We start from the raw sequence: 18,400 nt of genomic DNA, 5'->3' as shown, positions 1-18,400 counted from the left end.
CCGCGCCTAGCGCCTGCTGCGTTGCGCCGTGCTGCCAGGCCGGCCCGCGCCCGGTGCCCGCGCAGCGCATTGCGGCCGCGCCTCTCCCGTGCTAGGCCCAACCGCCGTGCCTCACCACCGATCGCCCTCGTCCGCGCCCAGCCTACCCGTACGCCGACGTCGACGCTTGCCCTGCACCCAGCACCCTCCCAATCATCCTGGCTGCCCCGCTGACCCCACGCCGCCATCCGCATCCCCAACCGACGTCCGTGTCCCAACTGTTTTCTCCAGATCCCATTACTACGAGATATCCATCGCCAACGCGACGAAGGTACCCCTCAACTCTGTTGCTCTTTACGTCTCTTACTTTCTTTAGTATACTTTGGATTTGCCTCCTCCGCGCTCAGGTTAGACGTAGGTGAGAGTGAGACAGGTTGTGAAAACGACGGCAACTTCAACGAGAGTCTTACCTGGCTGGTACGAGTCGGGTGAGCCCGATGAGTGTGAGCATACTAGCGGGATATTCCCGTTCGGCGACGTACTCACCCTCGACCCTCTCGTGCGAGGTTCAGGAGGTCTGTTTGACCTCACCAATAGCGATCCCGTCAATCTCTGGAACGACAACACCACATCTTGGCACTCGCACGTACTACACGTAGGATTTCTCGCATTCACGTCATCATTTATACCTGTCCATTAGCATTTTCGGACGACGCAGATCGTCGTTGTCCGATCAAGATCCTGATTCGATACCGAGCCGCTACCCTTGGTGTCGACCGGATGACGTCTGGACGACGTCCAGCATCAACTATGTACTCCACACTTCACATTGGTATGAGGGATCCCCCAACTCCTGCTGGCACGAGTGACCATCTCCCGGCCTTCACTAGGTAACACATATGTACCTTTTCTTTCTTGTAACATGAGCATGGGCGAGTAGGGTCCGTGTGTAATTGGGACATCTACGCTCGCTTGACGCCTAAAAATGATGAAAAAGACTATATTTTATAAATAGACACCCTCTGGGTGGTGTCCACGGCACAGATGGATCGGTCTACGGGCACAACCGTAGGGTTGGACGTACTCGGCGCTATGATTTTACCAATAAAATAAGTACTAATGTATATATTTATTGAATAATTTCATCTGCCGACGACAAGTTAAAATTATAAATTTGAGATCATCATGAAAAAAAATGAAAATGGTAGGTGATTATATGTATTTTGAAAAAATGACATAGTGCAAAGATGATCCAGTGAAAAAATACAAGGAATTAATATGTTAGAACATAGATGAATAAGTTAGCTTAAATGCACCAATATTTTTCAAAGAGATGTAAATAAAATAAAAGGAGACTACTACCTCAATAATCATGTTGTCATTAAACAAAATGATTTCTGTGTCGGCAGCTATAGGGAAGGAATTTCCTTTCTGCTCCACCCATCTCCTTAAGCAAACCATAATGATATTTGTTTCTCCCTCTTTATAATGCTTTTTAACTACTTTTCATCTTTATACCCCCTCTGCTCTCTTTATCCCACTCTCTACCTCCCAGATCTCTCTATTATCTTTCTCTCTCAATGTCAGCATTCATTTATTATCTATTCATTTGCATGGAGAAGATAAGATAACTAGTACACTTCAATTAAAAGATCACTGACAGACGTTTTTCTCGATATCCAGCAAACTCACATTTAGGGTTATAATTTATCATTGGCTTTTTAGAGATTAATCAATAAAAATATATAATGTACTTAAGTAAATATGGCTAGTGATGAGTGTGGATCGTCTCCATTGGGAAAGGTAAGTATGGATTAAATATTGTTTGAGTGGCGATAAATGAAGTGAGATGAGATGATATAAAAGAAGGGATCAAGAGAAGAGAATATGTAAGTTGCTAATGTGGTTATTATTGATCATATTGATATTATTGTGGATGATAATAGATAGATATCATAAATATACAATATTGTGATAAGTGATAATGTCAAATAGATGAGTGTGAGAATGGCAGATAATGAATGAGAGCGAGAATGGCAGAGAATGAATGAGAGCGAGAATGGAGTGGTGATAATGTGATAAACGAGAAAATAGATGGAATGACATGATAAAAGGAACATGTCGTGTGAGGGGGATGAAGGGTGAGATAATGAAATGATGTTGACGTGAAAGGTGTGAGATGTGATGGTAATGTACAACAATGTCAAATTATGGTAGAAGCGAATTGATGCAACACGTACAGCCGGGACCGGCGGCCCGCGTTGCAACACAAGGTGGATAAAGGACAACGCAAATTAGACAAGGTTGATGAGAGATGATGCAAGTTGAGAAGATAATGAGAAGCGCAACCCGCAATGGAGTAAGGCGAAGGTCTGATAGTGATCAGTACGTGCCACGTACAATCAGACTCCTAATGACCCGATAAATCACGATGATCACCGGTGGTGTGGTTATCCCTCAATCTGACTAACTATTCCCCAGAGACAATGGAATGATGGAACGGGCAACACGGAACTCTCCCTAATCTCACAGAACAAGTAAGGACGACTACTCCTCGGCAGTGGGGCACACGAGACAATATTGGAAGAAGTAATAATACTGGCCTGGCGGACCAAAGTCCAGTAGACCGTGGTGGATCGAAGCCGTGTGATCAGTGCGATATTGGCCTGGCGATCGTACTGTCTCCTTAACGAGTGGAGTGGCCAAGAGGGGGAGGAGCGTGAAATGACTGGAGCGGTGTACGGCCGGGGAATTTCAATGGCAAATTCGGGAACGGAATTGCCGGGGCACGACGGCAGGAAAGGACCGGAGGGATCGGTGGATAGAAGACCGGGGGTGGGGGGTCGTCGGTCGGAGAAAGAAGAAAGATGTCGGGAGTAATAGGGGGGAGGAAGGGAAAGAAGATTCGCAGCGAAAGAGAGAGAGAGAGAGAGAGAGAGAGAGAGAGAGAGAGAGAGAGAGAGAGAGAGAGAGAGAGATTGGTACGCGGAGGCGAGAAGAAAACAGCGGGAGAAGAGAAGGAGAATTTGCGACGGGAGAGATGGAGATCGGAGCGGGGGTGGCGGGAAAAGGGAGAGAGAGACGGGTGGGGAGGCAGGAGTTTGGTCATCGGAAGAACAAGGAAGAGAGGGGGGGGGGTCGTCGGTCGGAGACCGGCTCCGGGGAAAGGCCAAGGAGAGAAAGAGAGAGAGAGAACGTCGGTGGTCGAGGGGCGGACGTCAGTCGGATCGCGCTCGGACGGGCCTGCCGGGCAACGCACAGATTGGTCGGCAGCTCACGTCCGATGGCGATCGTCCTGGGCAGACCCGAATGAAGGGCCTGGCGGCCACCAAGTCGGGCGACCGGCGGAGTTTGCAGAGGGCTGGAACCGGCAGCCAAAAGCAACGGGATCAGATGATCCTTTCTTCTCTCCTTCGAGGGATTCAACTCCCTCGGGGAGGGGACTTCTCTCCAGCGATCTGCAAGTGAACTCAGGGCATTCTTTCCTGCGAGAACAAGATGTCAAAACAACAAAAACTCATTCACCTCTTCCTCTGGGGCATTCCTTCTCCCTTCATAGGAGGGGAGTGGGGAACCCTAGGGGTTGGCTCGTAATTAGGGGAGAAAACCCCTAATCGAGCAGTAAAACAAAGCACAGTTTGAAACGCGACGGGGGCCAAAACATGGAGGCCCTCCCAAAAACACGGTAATGAAAATCCAAGAAGATGAAAGGAAAATGGTTCGGGAAACTCCCTCCTCAAGCCGTATACTTGAACTCTGCGTCCTTCGCGTCGGCTCGAGCTTCACGACGTGGCTGCTCGCAGGTCACAACGAGTCGGTCTTGTGCTTCGGCTGGCGGATGGTCCCCCATCACGAATGATGAGATGGATATAAGCTAATGATGATGCACAGAAGAAACAATGTAAAGCAAGGATGCTTACTGTAGATCCTTACATACTGCTAGGATAAAAATGAGTTTCATTTTAAGGTGAGATCCCCCTCTTCTCTATTGGCTCCTTTCACTCACTCAAGAGCCAAGAACAAGCACGATGGATCTCATAAAGATACTTGCTTTCAATCAACCCACAATTTTAGGAAGCACATTTACAGATGTATTACATAAACACCCATATGTCTATTTATATATCAGAGGGGATGGGCTCAAACTGGGGTTAAAGACAAGGTGACCCTCAAAATTTCAGCTCAATTAGATTTTTGGATCTTTAGATCTCAAGTTTTCAAGTTGGAGAAATCCTAAATATCCATTTTTCTCACTCTGCATCATCAACAATGTCACTTCCTCATTTTTATTAACTATTTGAATCATAAATGGTACTTTATATAATTATTAGCATGAATCCCTCACTAGATGAGAATACCAACTCTCATGATGGTGTGTGTCCCTATGTAGTGGAAGAAGAAAAAAGCCATTTTATTACCTTATCATTATGTGACATGATTGTGTGTTGTTGTTAACGTCATTGCTGCATTTTCATTATTTTATTTATTATTAAATAATATGCTGACGGGTGCCATTTCTGTCAGGAAATCAAAGAGATATCTAGTGATTGTGTTAATTGGCAACATGTTTCCATGCTCCACCTTAGCATCATTAGACTTTTAACCAATTATGGCGGTACAGGTGTACCGCCACAGCTTTTACTTTTCAATTATTGAATCATTAGATTTTTACATCATTTCTTCTTCTGATCTTTAAATCCAATTTATTGAACTTTAATTATGATGTTTTTTATATTAGTCCACGTCATCCCTACAAATAAAAATACAAAATTTGGCATTATGGCATTGTGACTTTTAATGCCATATTTTCACCCCGTTTTTCGCAACAGTTAAAGCTTTTGATCAGTCATCATTCAATTTGATCAAATGGTGTCTAACGTTGTCGTAATTCCTAGATTGAGCAAGAAATTTATAATGTTTCTATACTAAATATAGATTTGATTGTGAGTTGAACCATAAAGAGACAGAAATCAATTACACACACACATATATATGTATATATTTTATCGGCAGAACAAAAAAACTAACTCTAAGATAAGTAATAGCTTCTTTTTTTAAAGAAATGCAATGAAAGAAAAACCAAATTATGTTGGGAATAAATTTAAAGATGCTTTTTTCATAAATTGATTACATATTCCAGTGTTAGTTAATCAAATAAGAACTACTTAAAATAGCTTACATTGTTTTTATGTGGTTTGCCCCTTGGGGGACCTTAGACTTAGCATGGCAACGATGAAAAAATGTAGCATATCTCTGATTTTACGGTTCTCTAAAAATGAAATAACTTGAGCAATAAGGCAAATATTTGAGCAGGAATGCGGCTTTGGAAAGCCATGGGTCTTGGTTATCACCAAGTGTCACATGGTCAAACCCCGTGATAGGATGGAACATGTGCTGGCCTTCATGCTGGACCATGGACACTAAACGGTGTTGCTTTGTTGCAAGGAAGTCTTCGCAATAGCTTTAGAATGCCTAAGGGGGTTAAGGAGAGAAGGTGGGAATGCATCCCCATACCTGAATCGGGTCATTGTGTTGACATTAGAATATATTAGATTGTAATCATAGATATTACATGGGGGAAGATGAGGAAAGACACCGAAGTAACACGACGAGGCATCTGGAGCATGAGTAGTGATGTCGGACGTCGTCTAGGATTTCGTCCAATCAACATCGAATATGATGGTTTGGTGCTGATAAGGGATGATGGTATCGAACGTCGATGGTGTCGTCGTCTGACATATGGACCCTAATGGGTCGATGTAACTACGATACTCAAATGAATGTCCTATGTGTTGTACGTGCAGGCTCTGACTTGAGGAAGGCGCCCAGCTCCAAGTTGGGATGGGGTCGTCGGGAGACGACAACGGTGGCCTCTCAAACCTCGTCAAAGCGACAAAGGCGTCTACGGCCGAACGGAATCTATTCGTAAAGCTCGCACGTAACGGACGTACTCGTCCGTACCGGTAAGACACTCAGTTGACCGTAGTTCTCTCAATTCGTCCTCTCTCACCTACCTAGCCCGAGCCCAGTGGAGTCAAGACGAGGATATACTGCAAGAGGTAAATAAACAAGCGACAGGAGAGGACGATGTACCTCGTCGGCGGTGGCTCGTAGTGCAGTGTCGTCGACGGTCAACGGCGATTCAGAGCGGGTGGGGCGGAGTGTTGCCGGAGATATCACGGCGGCTCGACAGGCGAAGTAGCACTGGAGCTATTAGTAAAGGTCGGTGGAAGACTCATTGAGGACGCCCTGTGCTTGGGGCAATGACCTCTTCGGGGCGGTGAGGAATGGCATCCCGGGGCGTCGTTCGTCGAGGCGTCACGGGTCGGCGATGATCGGCGGGGCGTAGGGTGCAGTGGAGGTGTCCGATGGTGGCACCTAGTGAGGTGGCGGTGTAGGGGCCAATGGCAAAGCCCCGTGGCAGCGTGTGGCGTCGGCAGTTGCAGCCACCCTAGCGGCTGCGGCTGCTCCAGTGGCTGCGATGGCAACCCTGCGTCTCTGGTCAGCTGGGGCGGCTGCCGCCGCTCCGGCGATTGCGGCCGGTCCGGCGGCTGCGGCGGCGCCGCCCACTGCTGGCGGCGCGCCCGCTGCTTGTGGTGGCCCCTATTGCTGGCGTCACCGCCCGCGGCTGGGGGTGGCGCCTGCTGCTAGTAGGACGCCCGCCTATGACGGTGGCGTCCGCGGCTTGCAGTGGTGCCTGTGATTGGGAGCGGCACCCGCTGGTTGCGGCGGAGCCCGCTTGGGTGGTGGTGCAGCGGCTGGCAGAGGCGCCCGCCTCTAGCGGCATAGGCCTCGCTTCTAGCGGTGTCCACTGGTCTGGGGCAGCCTGGTGGCGGCTGCGAGGCGGCGTGGTGGCGGCGCGCCCGTGGCGGCGGCTGCCTAGGGCTTCGAACAGAGCCCTAGAACGGGCGCACGGGCGGGACGGAACGGGCGTGAACCTGACCCAGTTCGGTTCCACCCATTCTCTCTCCTCTCTTCTCCTTTTTTTCTTCCTTTTCTCCCTTTTTTTGTATTTTCTAAAGGTGAGACCAAGAGACTAACAAACACGATTTTTTTTCTTCCTGGTCTGCCTTCTATAGGGCGCCCCCTCTTACCTTATATAGGGGGGAGGTCAAATGGGCCCCCTAAATGGGTCAACAAGGGGGAAAATAGGTCCATTAGGGGGACCTTATAGAATGGGCCCCCATTACACATAGATGAGGAATTAAAAAAAAAATGAAATAGGAAAAGGGGGAAAAAGGGAGGCCCTTTCCCATGACGATTAAACATGGACAAGGGATGCATCGCAGTGCGACGAAAACACGACGACTGCGAAGAAAACACGAGACACAACTAGAAAAAGACGGAAATCAAAACAAGATAATCAAGCAGTTCTTTCACTCGGTCCTTGACGATGACGGCGGGTGGCTTGGACGACGTCGTTGACGACCCTTGATGGCGTGCGCCATCAAGTAGTGTTTCTCTTGCGCCTTGAGGCCCGCAGCCCATGCGCACACAACAATGCAGCCCACGCGCGTGCAACATCTAGTGCCTACACGTGAGCACCCGCACAATCGCACATGCAGCACAAGCGCCTCTAACACCCAACCTGTGCATCCCACATACGCAAGCTCTCTTAGCGACCAGCACACCCAGCATGCACAGGCCTCCCCTGATCTGGTGCGGTTACATGCCGACGAGCACTAGCATCATAAGAAGGTTGGCTTTAAAGATTAGGGTTGGGCGTCACCACCCGTAGTGTGTGTTTGTAGGTTTGCACTTAAAAACTCAATCCCCAGTCATGAGTCTAGTACCCAGACATGTCCACACAGTTAGCATGCATGCCTCTATATTATAAACCCCCCTACATCAATTACGTCATCCATTCGTCAAGTCTCCCAAATGGAAGTGGAACGAAACCTCAGACACTATGACAGATGAGGGACCCTTTTATGTTCATCTAGTTCCTTCATTTGTCGTCTGTAAAATAAGGTAAAGAGGGTAAACTAATACAAACAAGTTCATCCTGTTCATCTAGGTCCATCAGACGTCTTTCGTAAACTAAGGAAAAGAGAATTATCTAATGCAAAAAGCTTAAACCCATTATACACTATGTTTTCAACAATTCATTATCCATTATGTCACCCATCCATCCAACCCCTGAGACGAAAACGGAACAAAACCTCTAACACTATGAAGGATGATGGGACCTTTTGCGTTCATCTGCTTCCATTTCCCATCGTCGGTAAAATAAGGAAAAAGAGAGTTAACTTATATAAAAAAAGTTCATCCAGTTCATCTGGGTCCATGATATGTCTTCAGTAAACTAGGGAAAAGAGAGTTAATTAGGTTTTAACCATTCTGCATCCATTCCGTCATCCATTCATCCATCCATCCATCCATCCATCCATCCCTAGAGACGAAAATAGAACAAAACCTCAAACACTATGCCGGATGAGTGACCCTTTTACGTTCATCCAGTTCTGTCATCTGTCGTCCATAAAATAAGTTAAAGAGAGTAAAGTAATACAAAAAAATTCATCCTGCTCATCCAGGTCCGTCATCCGTCTTGGGTAAACAAGGGAAAAGAGAGTAATCTAACACAATAAAGCTTAAAATCATTATAACCTATGTTTTCAACCATTCATCATCCATTACGTCATCCATCCGTCCAAAACCCCTGAGATGGAAACGGAACCAAACCTCACACACTATAACGGATGACGGGACCTTTTGCGTTCATCTTGTTCCGTCATCCGTTGTCCGTGAAATAAGGAGAGTTAAGTTATACAAAAAAGTTTAAAACCAGCATACATCGTGACCGTTCATCGCAAAAGAATCAACGGCCGAGATCTGTCGTGTCCTTGCGGTGGATCGCCAGGTTGAATAATTTAATGAGCAGCATGAAGGAGAGATAACGGCCGGAATTTTTCTGTTCCGAGGAAGGGGGAAAGGAAGAACGCGAAGAAAAAGAAGAAGAACGAGAAGAAGAAGAAGTGTATGGACGTCATCTGCCGCGATTTTCATCATCTTCTACCTCCGCCGCTGCGATTAGAGGTTCAGATTTTGTGATTTCGGTGGTGGATTTATCGGAGGCAAGGGAAAAAGCGGTGGTAGTGAGGTTTTAGGGGAAATGAAGGGAATTTTCAAGCAGAAGCCGAAGTCTCCTGCGGAGCTGGTTCGCCAGACTAGGGAGTTGTTTGTCTATGTTGATGTTCCGTCTAACTCCCGCGATCCGAAGCGGGAGGACAAGGTCCGTGATTTGCGCTGTTTTTTTTTTTTATTCTCGTTTTTTCAGCGGGAATGTATGTGTTATTCTGTCGATTTTATGGTTTTTTTTAATCTGCGATCATAAGCTGTGATTTGGCAAATTCTTATATTTTGGGCTTGCGTGAAGTCTTACGTTTTGTATATTTTTGTGCCGTACATGTCCGTTTCTCTTCGATCATGCCTTTTTCCTAGCGGTAATCTTTGTTTTGTTGAGTTGGTTTACTCTTCCATGTGACTTCTTTTTTATTCTTATTTCTGTACACCTAGCTTGAAACAATTTGCAAGGTTATCATTCTTCAGGACTGGATTTTCTAGATCGGAATCATAAGTATTCGTCTATTAAAATATTAATTCCCGGTGGGATAACGCATTCCGGTGACGTTAGTTCTTAACTTCTGCGAAGCAAAATATTTCTCCTTAAACCACTGTTGTTATCATTCTTTTTGAACGGAAATCATTCATTTCATATGTTAAAGGCTATGTTTCATTTTATTCTCTGAGCTCTTGTTCACTTTAACGCAATTATGCATATTGTTTTCTTGAAATTTGGTTTTCATCTGATTTCTATCCTGAATAGAATAGACATAACACCTTACTCTCTTTATTTTTTCAATTCTCATTTTCAGATGGCAGAACTGAGTCGACTTCTGAGAGAACTGAAGTCAATACTATACGGAACTAGTGATATGGAGCCAGTTCCTGAAGCTTGTGCACAGTTAACACAAGAATTTTTCAAAGGGAACACACTGCGCCTTCTAATTGTTTGCCTTCCAAAGCTAAACCTTGAGGTAAAACTTCATCATCAGTTTATCTATCATATTGGGTTAGTATGAAGAGTTCCCCAGTTATGTGGGTTTAATACAACATGGAGCATTTAAAGGACAGGGATCCCTCCTTGGTAAATGATTGGGAGGGGCTTCTTGTGGGCTATGCCTTTTTTTAATAATCCTCATCATTGATGCGGATGATGACAAGACCTCTCCTTCATTTGTCTCACCAGAATGAGGATGATACTGATAACATCATAAAGGTGACTTACTTGCCTTCTCTCCCTCTGTTAACCTTATTCTGATGTGCAGAGGCCATGGCTCAAACATCATTTTCCTTGATATTTGTGTGCTACCAGGACTAAGATGCCGGTAAGGATTGCTCTAAGTGTGGGTGATGATGTCAGATAATAGCAATTATCATTTTCGTCATTGCTAAGGAATAGTTCCTTTCAAATCCCTCTTGGTTGGTCTCCGTCTGCTAGGGTTTGTTGAAAAATAAATCAATCAACCTCTTACCATTGGGCCAATAATCGTATGGGTTAGAATGTGGGCCCAGAACAAATGGGCCGTGTAGATAAGTGGAAATACAAGCAAGAAATAAAGGGAAAGAAATCCATGAAAAAGGAAATAGAAACACAAAGTCAATGACAAGACTCTCTCGTTGTCAAAGTCTGACCTTGCATGTGTCTGTTTATTATGCAGTTATCCCCAAGTGTGAACTATATTTTTGCTGGTCCGCGCTTTTGGTTCCAAGTCTATTGGCCGGAAACCCAAACCTGCCTATAAATAGTCATGTATCTTGGGAAGCTATAAACCCCCTTGACCACCCCAAGGCCAAATTGTGGTGCTCTTATCATAGAAAAACTAGACATATTTGGGAAACATGCCGAAAACTCCATGGTAAACCTCAACTTGGACAGAAGAAAGCCTTCATTTGCCAGAATGTGAAGGGTCGGTATACCCCAGGGATCTCTCACATGTGATGCCCCCTTAGTTGAGGGCAGCTCTGCAGCACCCTCAGTATCTGACCCATCTTGACAGCTTCAGCTGAGGTCATGGAGTAGCTGTGTCAGGAACTAAACCATCTATGACAGCTAACTTCTGCCACCATTTCTGCTCCAAAACTGGTTATCTCAGTGCTCAACTTCCCAAAGGTGATTCTAAATTGATATCTCCTGGACTGTTGTCACCTCACCCTGTCCAAAAGGGGATCAGTAGTCCCTACTAATGAGACTCACAGATCACCTCGCCACAGCCCAAGGAAGATATACGGCTCTTACAAGTCTCTCATCTAATTGTAGAATGGTGTGTGAATCCTAGCTAGATTAAGGTACCACAGACCATATTCATTACACTCCCTTCTCTTTCCTCATGCAAACTTGGTTCCTATTGCTGGTTTTTGTACAGTTCTTATACCTAGGATTGGGAGGTTTGATCACGTCTTCCACATCCCACTCTTACTTCCTATCTTGATTTCTCTGTGTCAATTAAGAAAGTCAATTATACATAAGTTATTGATTACTTAGAGTGGCCGTCTTCGTGTGAACAAAATGACTGGATAGCAGATTGGGATCCTTTCAAAAGGAAGGCAGAGCCTGAATTATCTGGTGGAGTGCCAAACCCAGAGGAGCTAACGCAGACCCCTCGCTCTACACCGAATTACACCACCGGCTTGGTCTCCCACCACTTCCTGCCTTGCGGCATTTATTTCCTCAGCGGTCCCATGTACTCAGAAACTTATGATCGGTGCTCAAAGGAATGCTATCACAATAACAAACATGTATTACTTGGGCATAAATGATCCCAAGTCGCATTCCAAACTCTCTGGGGTGAGGCTTTGTTGACTGGTGTCCATTTTATCGACCAGTGCTGGGTTCCCTTGAACTCTCTGGGGTGAACTCTGTAAGAATCGTTATTTCCCTTGAAGCTATCAAGTGCTGGGTTCTACTCCAGTTGGACGTTAAGAATGCTTTCCTACGTGGACATTTGGAGGAAGAAATCTATTTGCATATTCTCCCTGGATTCAAAAATGACCAAAACAGCCACTTGGTCTGCTTATTAATCAAGTCATTTATATGGGCTAAAATGGTCTCCAGGGCCGTGGTTAGGAGAGTCGAGCAAAACTATATGCAAACCAATGGGGACTTTACTTTATTCGTTTGACACACTTCCAAGGGAATAGCCCTATTGCTAGTCTATGCTGCCCATATGATTTTAATAGACGATCGGGAGACAAGTCAGAAGGTGGATGAGTGGCTGACTCATGAGTTTGAAATCAAAGTAGCCTATGCACCTCAAGGCGTGGCTCTCCCCCAGCTGGTGTATACCTTGGTGTTGTTGGGATGCCAGTTTGATAGACCTGATGTTGTGAATGATAAACTAATTCATTGGGCAGGAAAAATGCCCTAGTTGATGAAGGGAGAGATCAATGAATAGGTGGTGAATTTATATATTTAACTCACTCTTGACGGATATAGCCGATTCTATGAAATTGGTGAGTCAATTCCTACAGGATTTTGGGTAAGTACATGAATGTGTAGTGCATTGCATACTCAGATGTCTGAAGAGAACACTGGGCTTGGAATAGTTGTCAAACCTACCAATTACACTGGGACCTGGAAGTTAATACTGATGCTTATTAAATATTGTTTACCAGAGGTCAGCTCCAAAGGACTGTGCACACCCTTGGTTAGAAGATCAGAACATTTTTCTGCAGAGTTCACTTGAGATAGACTAATGATGCCTCTGTCCTACTTCTTGATGAGGTGGCAGTCAACCTCCACGTACATTGTCATGGCATGCCTCTGTCCAACTTCAGCGTGATTGCTTTTGTATGAGTTATACAGAATTCCTTGATCCAATGTACGTGGATGCCGAGAGCGAGTGTGCAGAGCTCTCCCTCGGCACTTGATCTAGACACCACAGTCTCCTTCTTGATTTTCCATGACATAAGAATACTCCCTTGGGATGCACAATACCGTAAAATGAACCATACCTGCCTTGGACCAGAACACTTCCATTCTTAACTTGAGAGGGAATGTTAGAATCAAATATTTAGAATCTCTTTATCTTATATCTGTGGATTGTTTGCTGCAATACCAATGTAATGTCCAGTACTTAGACTGACTGAATAACCCAGATTCGGAACCTGATATGTACTATAAATTGGCTGCTTGCCCTAAAGAATGAAATAGTTTGTTTTATGCTCATGATGCTCTATCTTTATCTCTCTAATTCGCTGCCCTACAACATCTCTCTCACAAGGCTGTCCACAGCTACAGCTGATTGGTCTCAGAGCTTCCTTCAGACTTCTTATTTTCCTGGGTGGCCGTAATCTGCTAAAGTGTTGGTCTCTTGGTGAAACCATGCGAGAAAATCTTGAATCATCTTTTCACCTGATTTTTTTCTTCTGAGATGTAGAGTCATTAACTAGCTTTTTTATCTCACTCTATGTGATTATGGAGACCTTTTTTTTAGGCCCGTAAAGATGCCACCCAAGTTGTTGCGAATTTGCAAAGGCAACAGGTCAATTCTCGATTAATAGCTTCTGAGTACCTCGAAGCAAACAAAGATCTGTTGGATCATTTAATTACTGGGTGAGCAAATATTCTTGTGCTGATTTCATTTAATTACCTCGAAGCAAATATATTCTGAATATTTAATGTTTTCGATTCAAATTCGATGAAGCACTGCTTCTCTATGGGACAATTAAAGATGTTCACAAGCATTCCATGAAAGTTCCATTTATATCATTAAAATCTTCCAATGGTTTCTGAAACATGCTTTTCTGTTTATCAGTACAATATTTTTGAAATATGTAAAATATGTTAAACATGGTTAATATTTTTAAACGCTGTTAAGTATTTTAATTATTGTTTATCTGTTCATGTTCTTGTATCTTTGCTTTTCCAGGTTTCAGGATATGGACATTGCTTTGCATTATGGAGCAATGCTAAGGGATTGCATTCGTCATCAGAGCATAGCAAGGTGAGATTGTTCATTTTGCTTACGTGATCCTGCATAAAACATCTCTTTACTTGACTTACTGTCGAAGAGGCGTTATTACTAACAAAGTTAAGCTTTTTGATGAGCTTGTATTCGATTAAGTTTGAAATAAGATTGACACCTCGGCAAGTTTTCATTGAGGAAGGAAAAGTTTCAGAAGAGAGAATGTTATAAGAAAAAATAGAGACAAATAAATGAGAAGATCACAGAACCAATTGAATTCCGAACGGAATCATCTACTGAGCCTCAGGAATCTTATTTCAAGACCCTGTTCAAATCCCCTTTCAGGTAGAGATAGAGAATTACGCTGATGTATCTCCAATCACTACCTGAATCTCCGACGACCGAGCTTAATACATCCTCTCGAACATGGATTTCCGTCCCTTCTGAAGATCTGGTTTGCATGTGTCAACTCCCCCTTTTCCTGAGATGCCGTATCCTTCCCATAACCGTAGCTTCCAAGAATGGCAATCACCCCTTTTCTTCTCCGCTGCTCCCCTTTATATGGGCCTTTCTTGATAGGTCCTATTCATGCCCACTTTCGGTGTCACACCACCGAGTCAACATGACTTTCCCCTCAGTGGATAAGAAGGTGCGTAGCGGTTATGATTAAATTCATTCTGAACCTTCATAACCTTCTTCTTCTTGGTTAGTCTCTTCCTCTTTATTTTCACTTATGTCGGCACACGTGGCTTTCATGTGCTGACATGGTAATGCTCCTGGGTTAACTTTTGCCAGCCAGAATATCCCTATTCCTTGTTTTTTATTTCTTTACCTTTTCTTTTCTATTTCTTTTATTTCTTATTCTTTCTCTTTCTTATTTTATTTATTTCTGCGTTCAGACTAATGGGCCTAGTTATTGGCCCAATATGTGTCCCATGACCTGATATTTAAACCAGGTCTGTTAATGAGAAGTGTGTTGCTATTGTTCAACACCAGTCTCATTTTCCCGTAGGGTTTCTGCCAAAATTATCTGTTGACATCTATCTCCATTGAAGAACAGCTTTCTAGGTTACTCAGTCCTTTTTCCTCTTCCTCTTCACATATTTTTCCATGGGATCGTAACAAAATAGTTGCAGACTTCCTTGGGGCAGGGCTACATCTATTCCAAACAAAAATGATTAAGAGAAAAATGTCTAAAATACCCTTGTGATGCACACCTCAAATCAACTAGTGTATTAAGGTCTGTTTTTTAATTGCTCACAGCTCCAATTATATCCTGTGTCCTCCTGGAGAGAGGACACTGAACTTTTCTGAAGTGCTGTCTAAGTTTTCCTTCTAAGAGCAACTCTCTCTTCCTTCTCTACTTTACAGTCAATGTCCACTCTGCCTTAGCTTCTGTGGTGACATCCACGGCACCATTCCTATCTTTCCCCCTTATCCATTTGTGACCCCACAGTAAGAACCAGGTCTTATCACTTTGGTGGGTTTGGGCTTCCTAAAAATGATTTATTGGTGTACATTAGGTGACATCGTGATTTCAACACAGAATAGAACAGATCTCTGTTTCTTTTATTACTCATTTATATGATTTTTGAAAGGATGTTTAAATTCATTGATCTAACTTTTAAGGTTTTTAATCTTCAGTAAATTACTGATCCTAGTCCTTTCTGTGTTAACTACATTTTGAGTTCTGAAGTTCACTACAAAGGAACCACTTAAATTTGATGAGATAATCCAATTTATTTCCGTGATGACGGGTATTCATGTTACTCTATGTACATCATATGTATATTTTTTTGTCCGTGCAGATATGTTCTGGAATCTGATAGCATGAAGAAGTTTTTTGACTATATCCAACTGCCCAACTTTGACATAGCGTCAGATGCCTTTGCATCTTTCAAGGTTAAATTTCCTATTGTACACCACTTCCGATATTTTTTTATTTTTATGTTTTTCAACGAAAAATCTCCCTCTTGAAATCACTCAAAAGCCTTCAGTTTTATGTTCTTTAATTGACTCTGATGTTCAAACTCTACATTCGTATGTTAACATGTTATCTAGAATAGTGTTTTCCTTAGATAATTTTCTAGTCATCTATGAGGGACAAGAACAAAGCCAAGGATGGAATCATCTTGATCGTCATGCTTGCCACAGATGGATGACAAGGACAAGGACTAATCACCTTCCCTGTCATCCGAAGGACTTCATGAGAACGACAAAAGGACTGTGATGATGACTCGTTCGTTCTTATTCCCAGTTGCTGTAATCCTTAATTTCAATAATACATTTGTTCATTTGTTGGTTCGTGCGGAAATTAAGTTTGAATTTCTGTGGGCATTAATGTATGCATTTCCTATGTTAGGAACTAATGACAAGGCACAAGTCAACTGTTGCTGACTTTCTGTCGCAGAATTATGACTGGGTACGTCTACTGCTCTCCTGCTTTTTTTAATTGTTCGAACACGTTCAGTTCTTCAGAGGCGTAGGTGGACAATGAGGGACTAAACTTATTTTTACTTTAATAAGTTGGTTGACGTGGACGAAGATGGAAACGCTGATGGATGGCGTCAACTGTCCATGGTACAAAGTCATCAACATCAACTGTCGTCATCAACACCGACAGATTGACGATGTTGTGGTTGATGAGCGCAAAATTGGTGTCCTAAAGTCGTACTTTTTATACTTTTCTAGTAGTAATCATTTCCGTACCCTGAATGCAAATCCGACAGTGAATTCCGTGTGAAAGTTGATTTTTTCTGTTCTTTTTGACAGGATTCTGTTTAATGTCAGGATTTACTTGTATTAATTTCTTCAAAAATATATATTTTTTATTAGTTAGATCGTTTGCTTCTTAGATCATAAAATCCAAGTCTCTTACAAAGACTATTATTTACTTAACATGTCGCCATTTATTGTCTAGTTTTTCTTAGAGTTCAACTCCAAGCTTCTCGAGTCAGGAAATTACATGACTAGAAGACAAGCCATTAAGGTACGCCACCCTAATCTTCTTTTAATTCCCACATAATTGCTCTCTCTTTCTAATTTTTTTCGCTAATGCATAATTTTAGCGTTATTCCATCACTCTGAAAAATAAAACGGTATTTCGTTTATTATTTTAGCTTTTGGGGGACATCCTTATGGAAAGGTCCAACTCTGGAGTCATGGTGCGCTATGTCAGCTCAAAGGACCATATGAGAATTATGATGAATCTTCTGCGGGTAATTATTCTTTTCCATAGTTTCTCAAACCTCTGTCGAAATTACAGATAAAAAATGTGTCTCTATCTGAAGCGAATTAAATTAAAAAAATATATTTGAAGAAATACAGTTGAAATAATTAGGCGTTTTAGTTGCTCAAATATCTATATTGTTTTAGAATATTTAATTGCTCAATATGAAATACCAAAAACTAATGTTGGACTCTATACAATTGTTTTTTGGAAATTGAAAATGAGCTTCACTGACTTGCAGGAATCGAGCAAGAACATTCAAATGGAGGCTTTCCACGTCTTTAAGGCATTTTTTCGAAAAACCTTCAATCCAAATATTTATTGTATGACCTAGTAGATTTTTTGGCATATTATGTTCTCATTTCTCAATAATTATACCAGCTATTCGTGAACAACCAGAACAAGCCACCAGAAATTATCAGCATTCTCGTGGCCAACAAGAGCAAGCTCATTCGTCTATTCACGGCCCTTAAAACAGATAAAGGTTTTTCATATTATTTTATTTCCCTAAATTATTAGTTTCTCCTAGTGACGAAGAATATTTTGGATTTCTAGATGACGAGACTTTCGAGGAAGACAAAAGCCTGGTGATGAAGGAGATTGAACGGCTCGAATCAAACGATCGCCCATGATCCGTGATGCCGTATGCATGGATGCCTGCTGGTGTGTAATATATTTGGCGATCGATGAGCTTGTTTCTGTCTTCCCTCTCGAATGATTAATCGATGAATTAATCTCAGTCGTTATTTTTTTATCGGTTTACTTATGTTATCTAATTATTGCCTGTTGCTTAGTATGCAGAAACACCACTTTGGATTTCTGTGCTTAAGAGGGACTGGTATGAAAGGAGAAAATTTTATGAACAAATAGGGAGAGCTATTTATAACAAGCGTGCTATAATATAAATAATGTCTAGAGAGACAGGGAGAGAAGACACGCGTAAAGTCTAATAATACTTCCAGTGGTGCTTGTATCTCTCAGAATAGCATGTAATTATTTTTTGGAACCCTTCTTTATAATAAGTAATTCAATGTAGATGTTAGGATGATAATTCTGTATCAGATTTGAATAGCAAGAGTAAGAGGCCCATTGAGGGTAAAGTGCATGCCTGTATGAGTCCTCCAAAGAAAAGGTATGACAATGGATGAGACATATGTATATTATTAAAAAATAGTCAAATGGATTATAATATAATCCATAGACTATCAAAATAACATGTAAAACA

The 18,400-nt window shown here is 42.8% G+C and overlaps 1 protein-coding gene across 1 annotated transcript; it reads left to right on the top strand.

Moving 5' to 3' along the window:
• The first annotated feature begins 8,884 nt into the window (after positions 1 to 8,884).
• Positions 8,885 to 17,937, top strand: LOC144707626 (Mo25 family protein). Its single transcript, XM_078580833.1, has 11 exons — positions 8,885 to 9,211; positions 9,855 to 10,016; positions 13,476 to 13,594; positions 13,911 to 13,985; positions 15,755 to 15,848; positions 16,309 to 16,368; positions 16,867 to 16,935; positions 17,066 to 17,164; positions 17,417 to 17,461; positions 17,557 to 17,659; positions 17,731 to 17,937. Exons 1-11 carry the CDS (start codon positions 9,092 to 9,094, stop codon positions 17,805 to 17,807), a joined length of 1,023 nt encoding a protein of 340 aa, XP_078436959.1. The 5' UTR covers positions 8,885 to 9,091; the 3' UTR covers positions 17,808 to 17,937.
• Positions 17,938 to 18,400: the final 463 nt, after the last annotated feature.

The sequence above is a fragment of the Wolffia australiana genome, chromosome 9, assembly GCF_029677425.1.
Source record: "Wolffia australiana isolate 7733 chromosome 9, ASM2967742v1".
NCBI classification, from domain to species: Eukaryota; Viridiplantae; Streptophyta; class Magnoliopsida; order Alismatales; family Araceae; genus Wolffia; species Wolffia australiana.
Note: the sequence above shows the minus strand (reverse complement) of the source record. Positions and strands in the feature narration are given on the sequence as shown.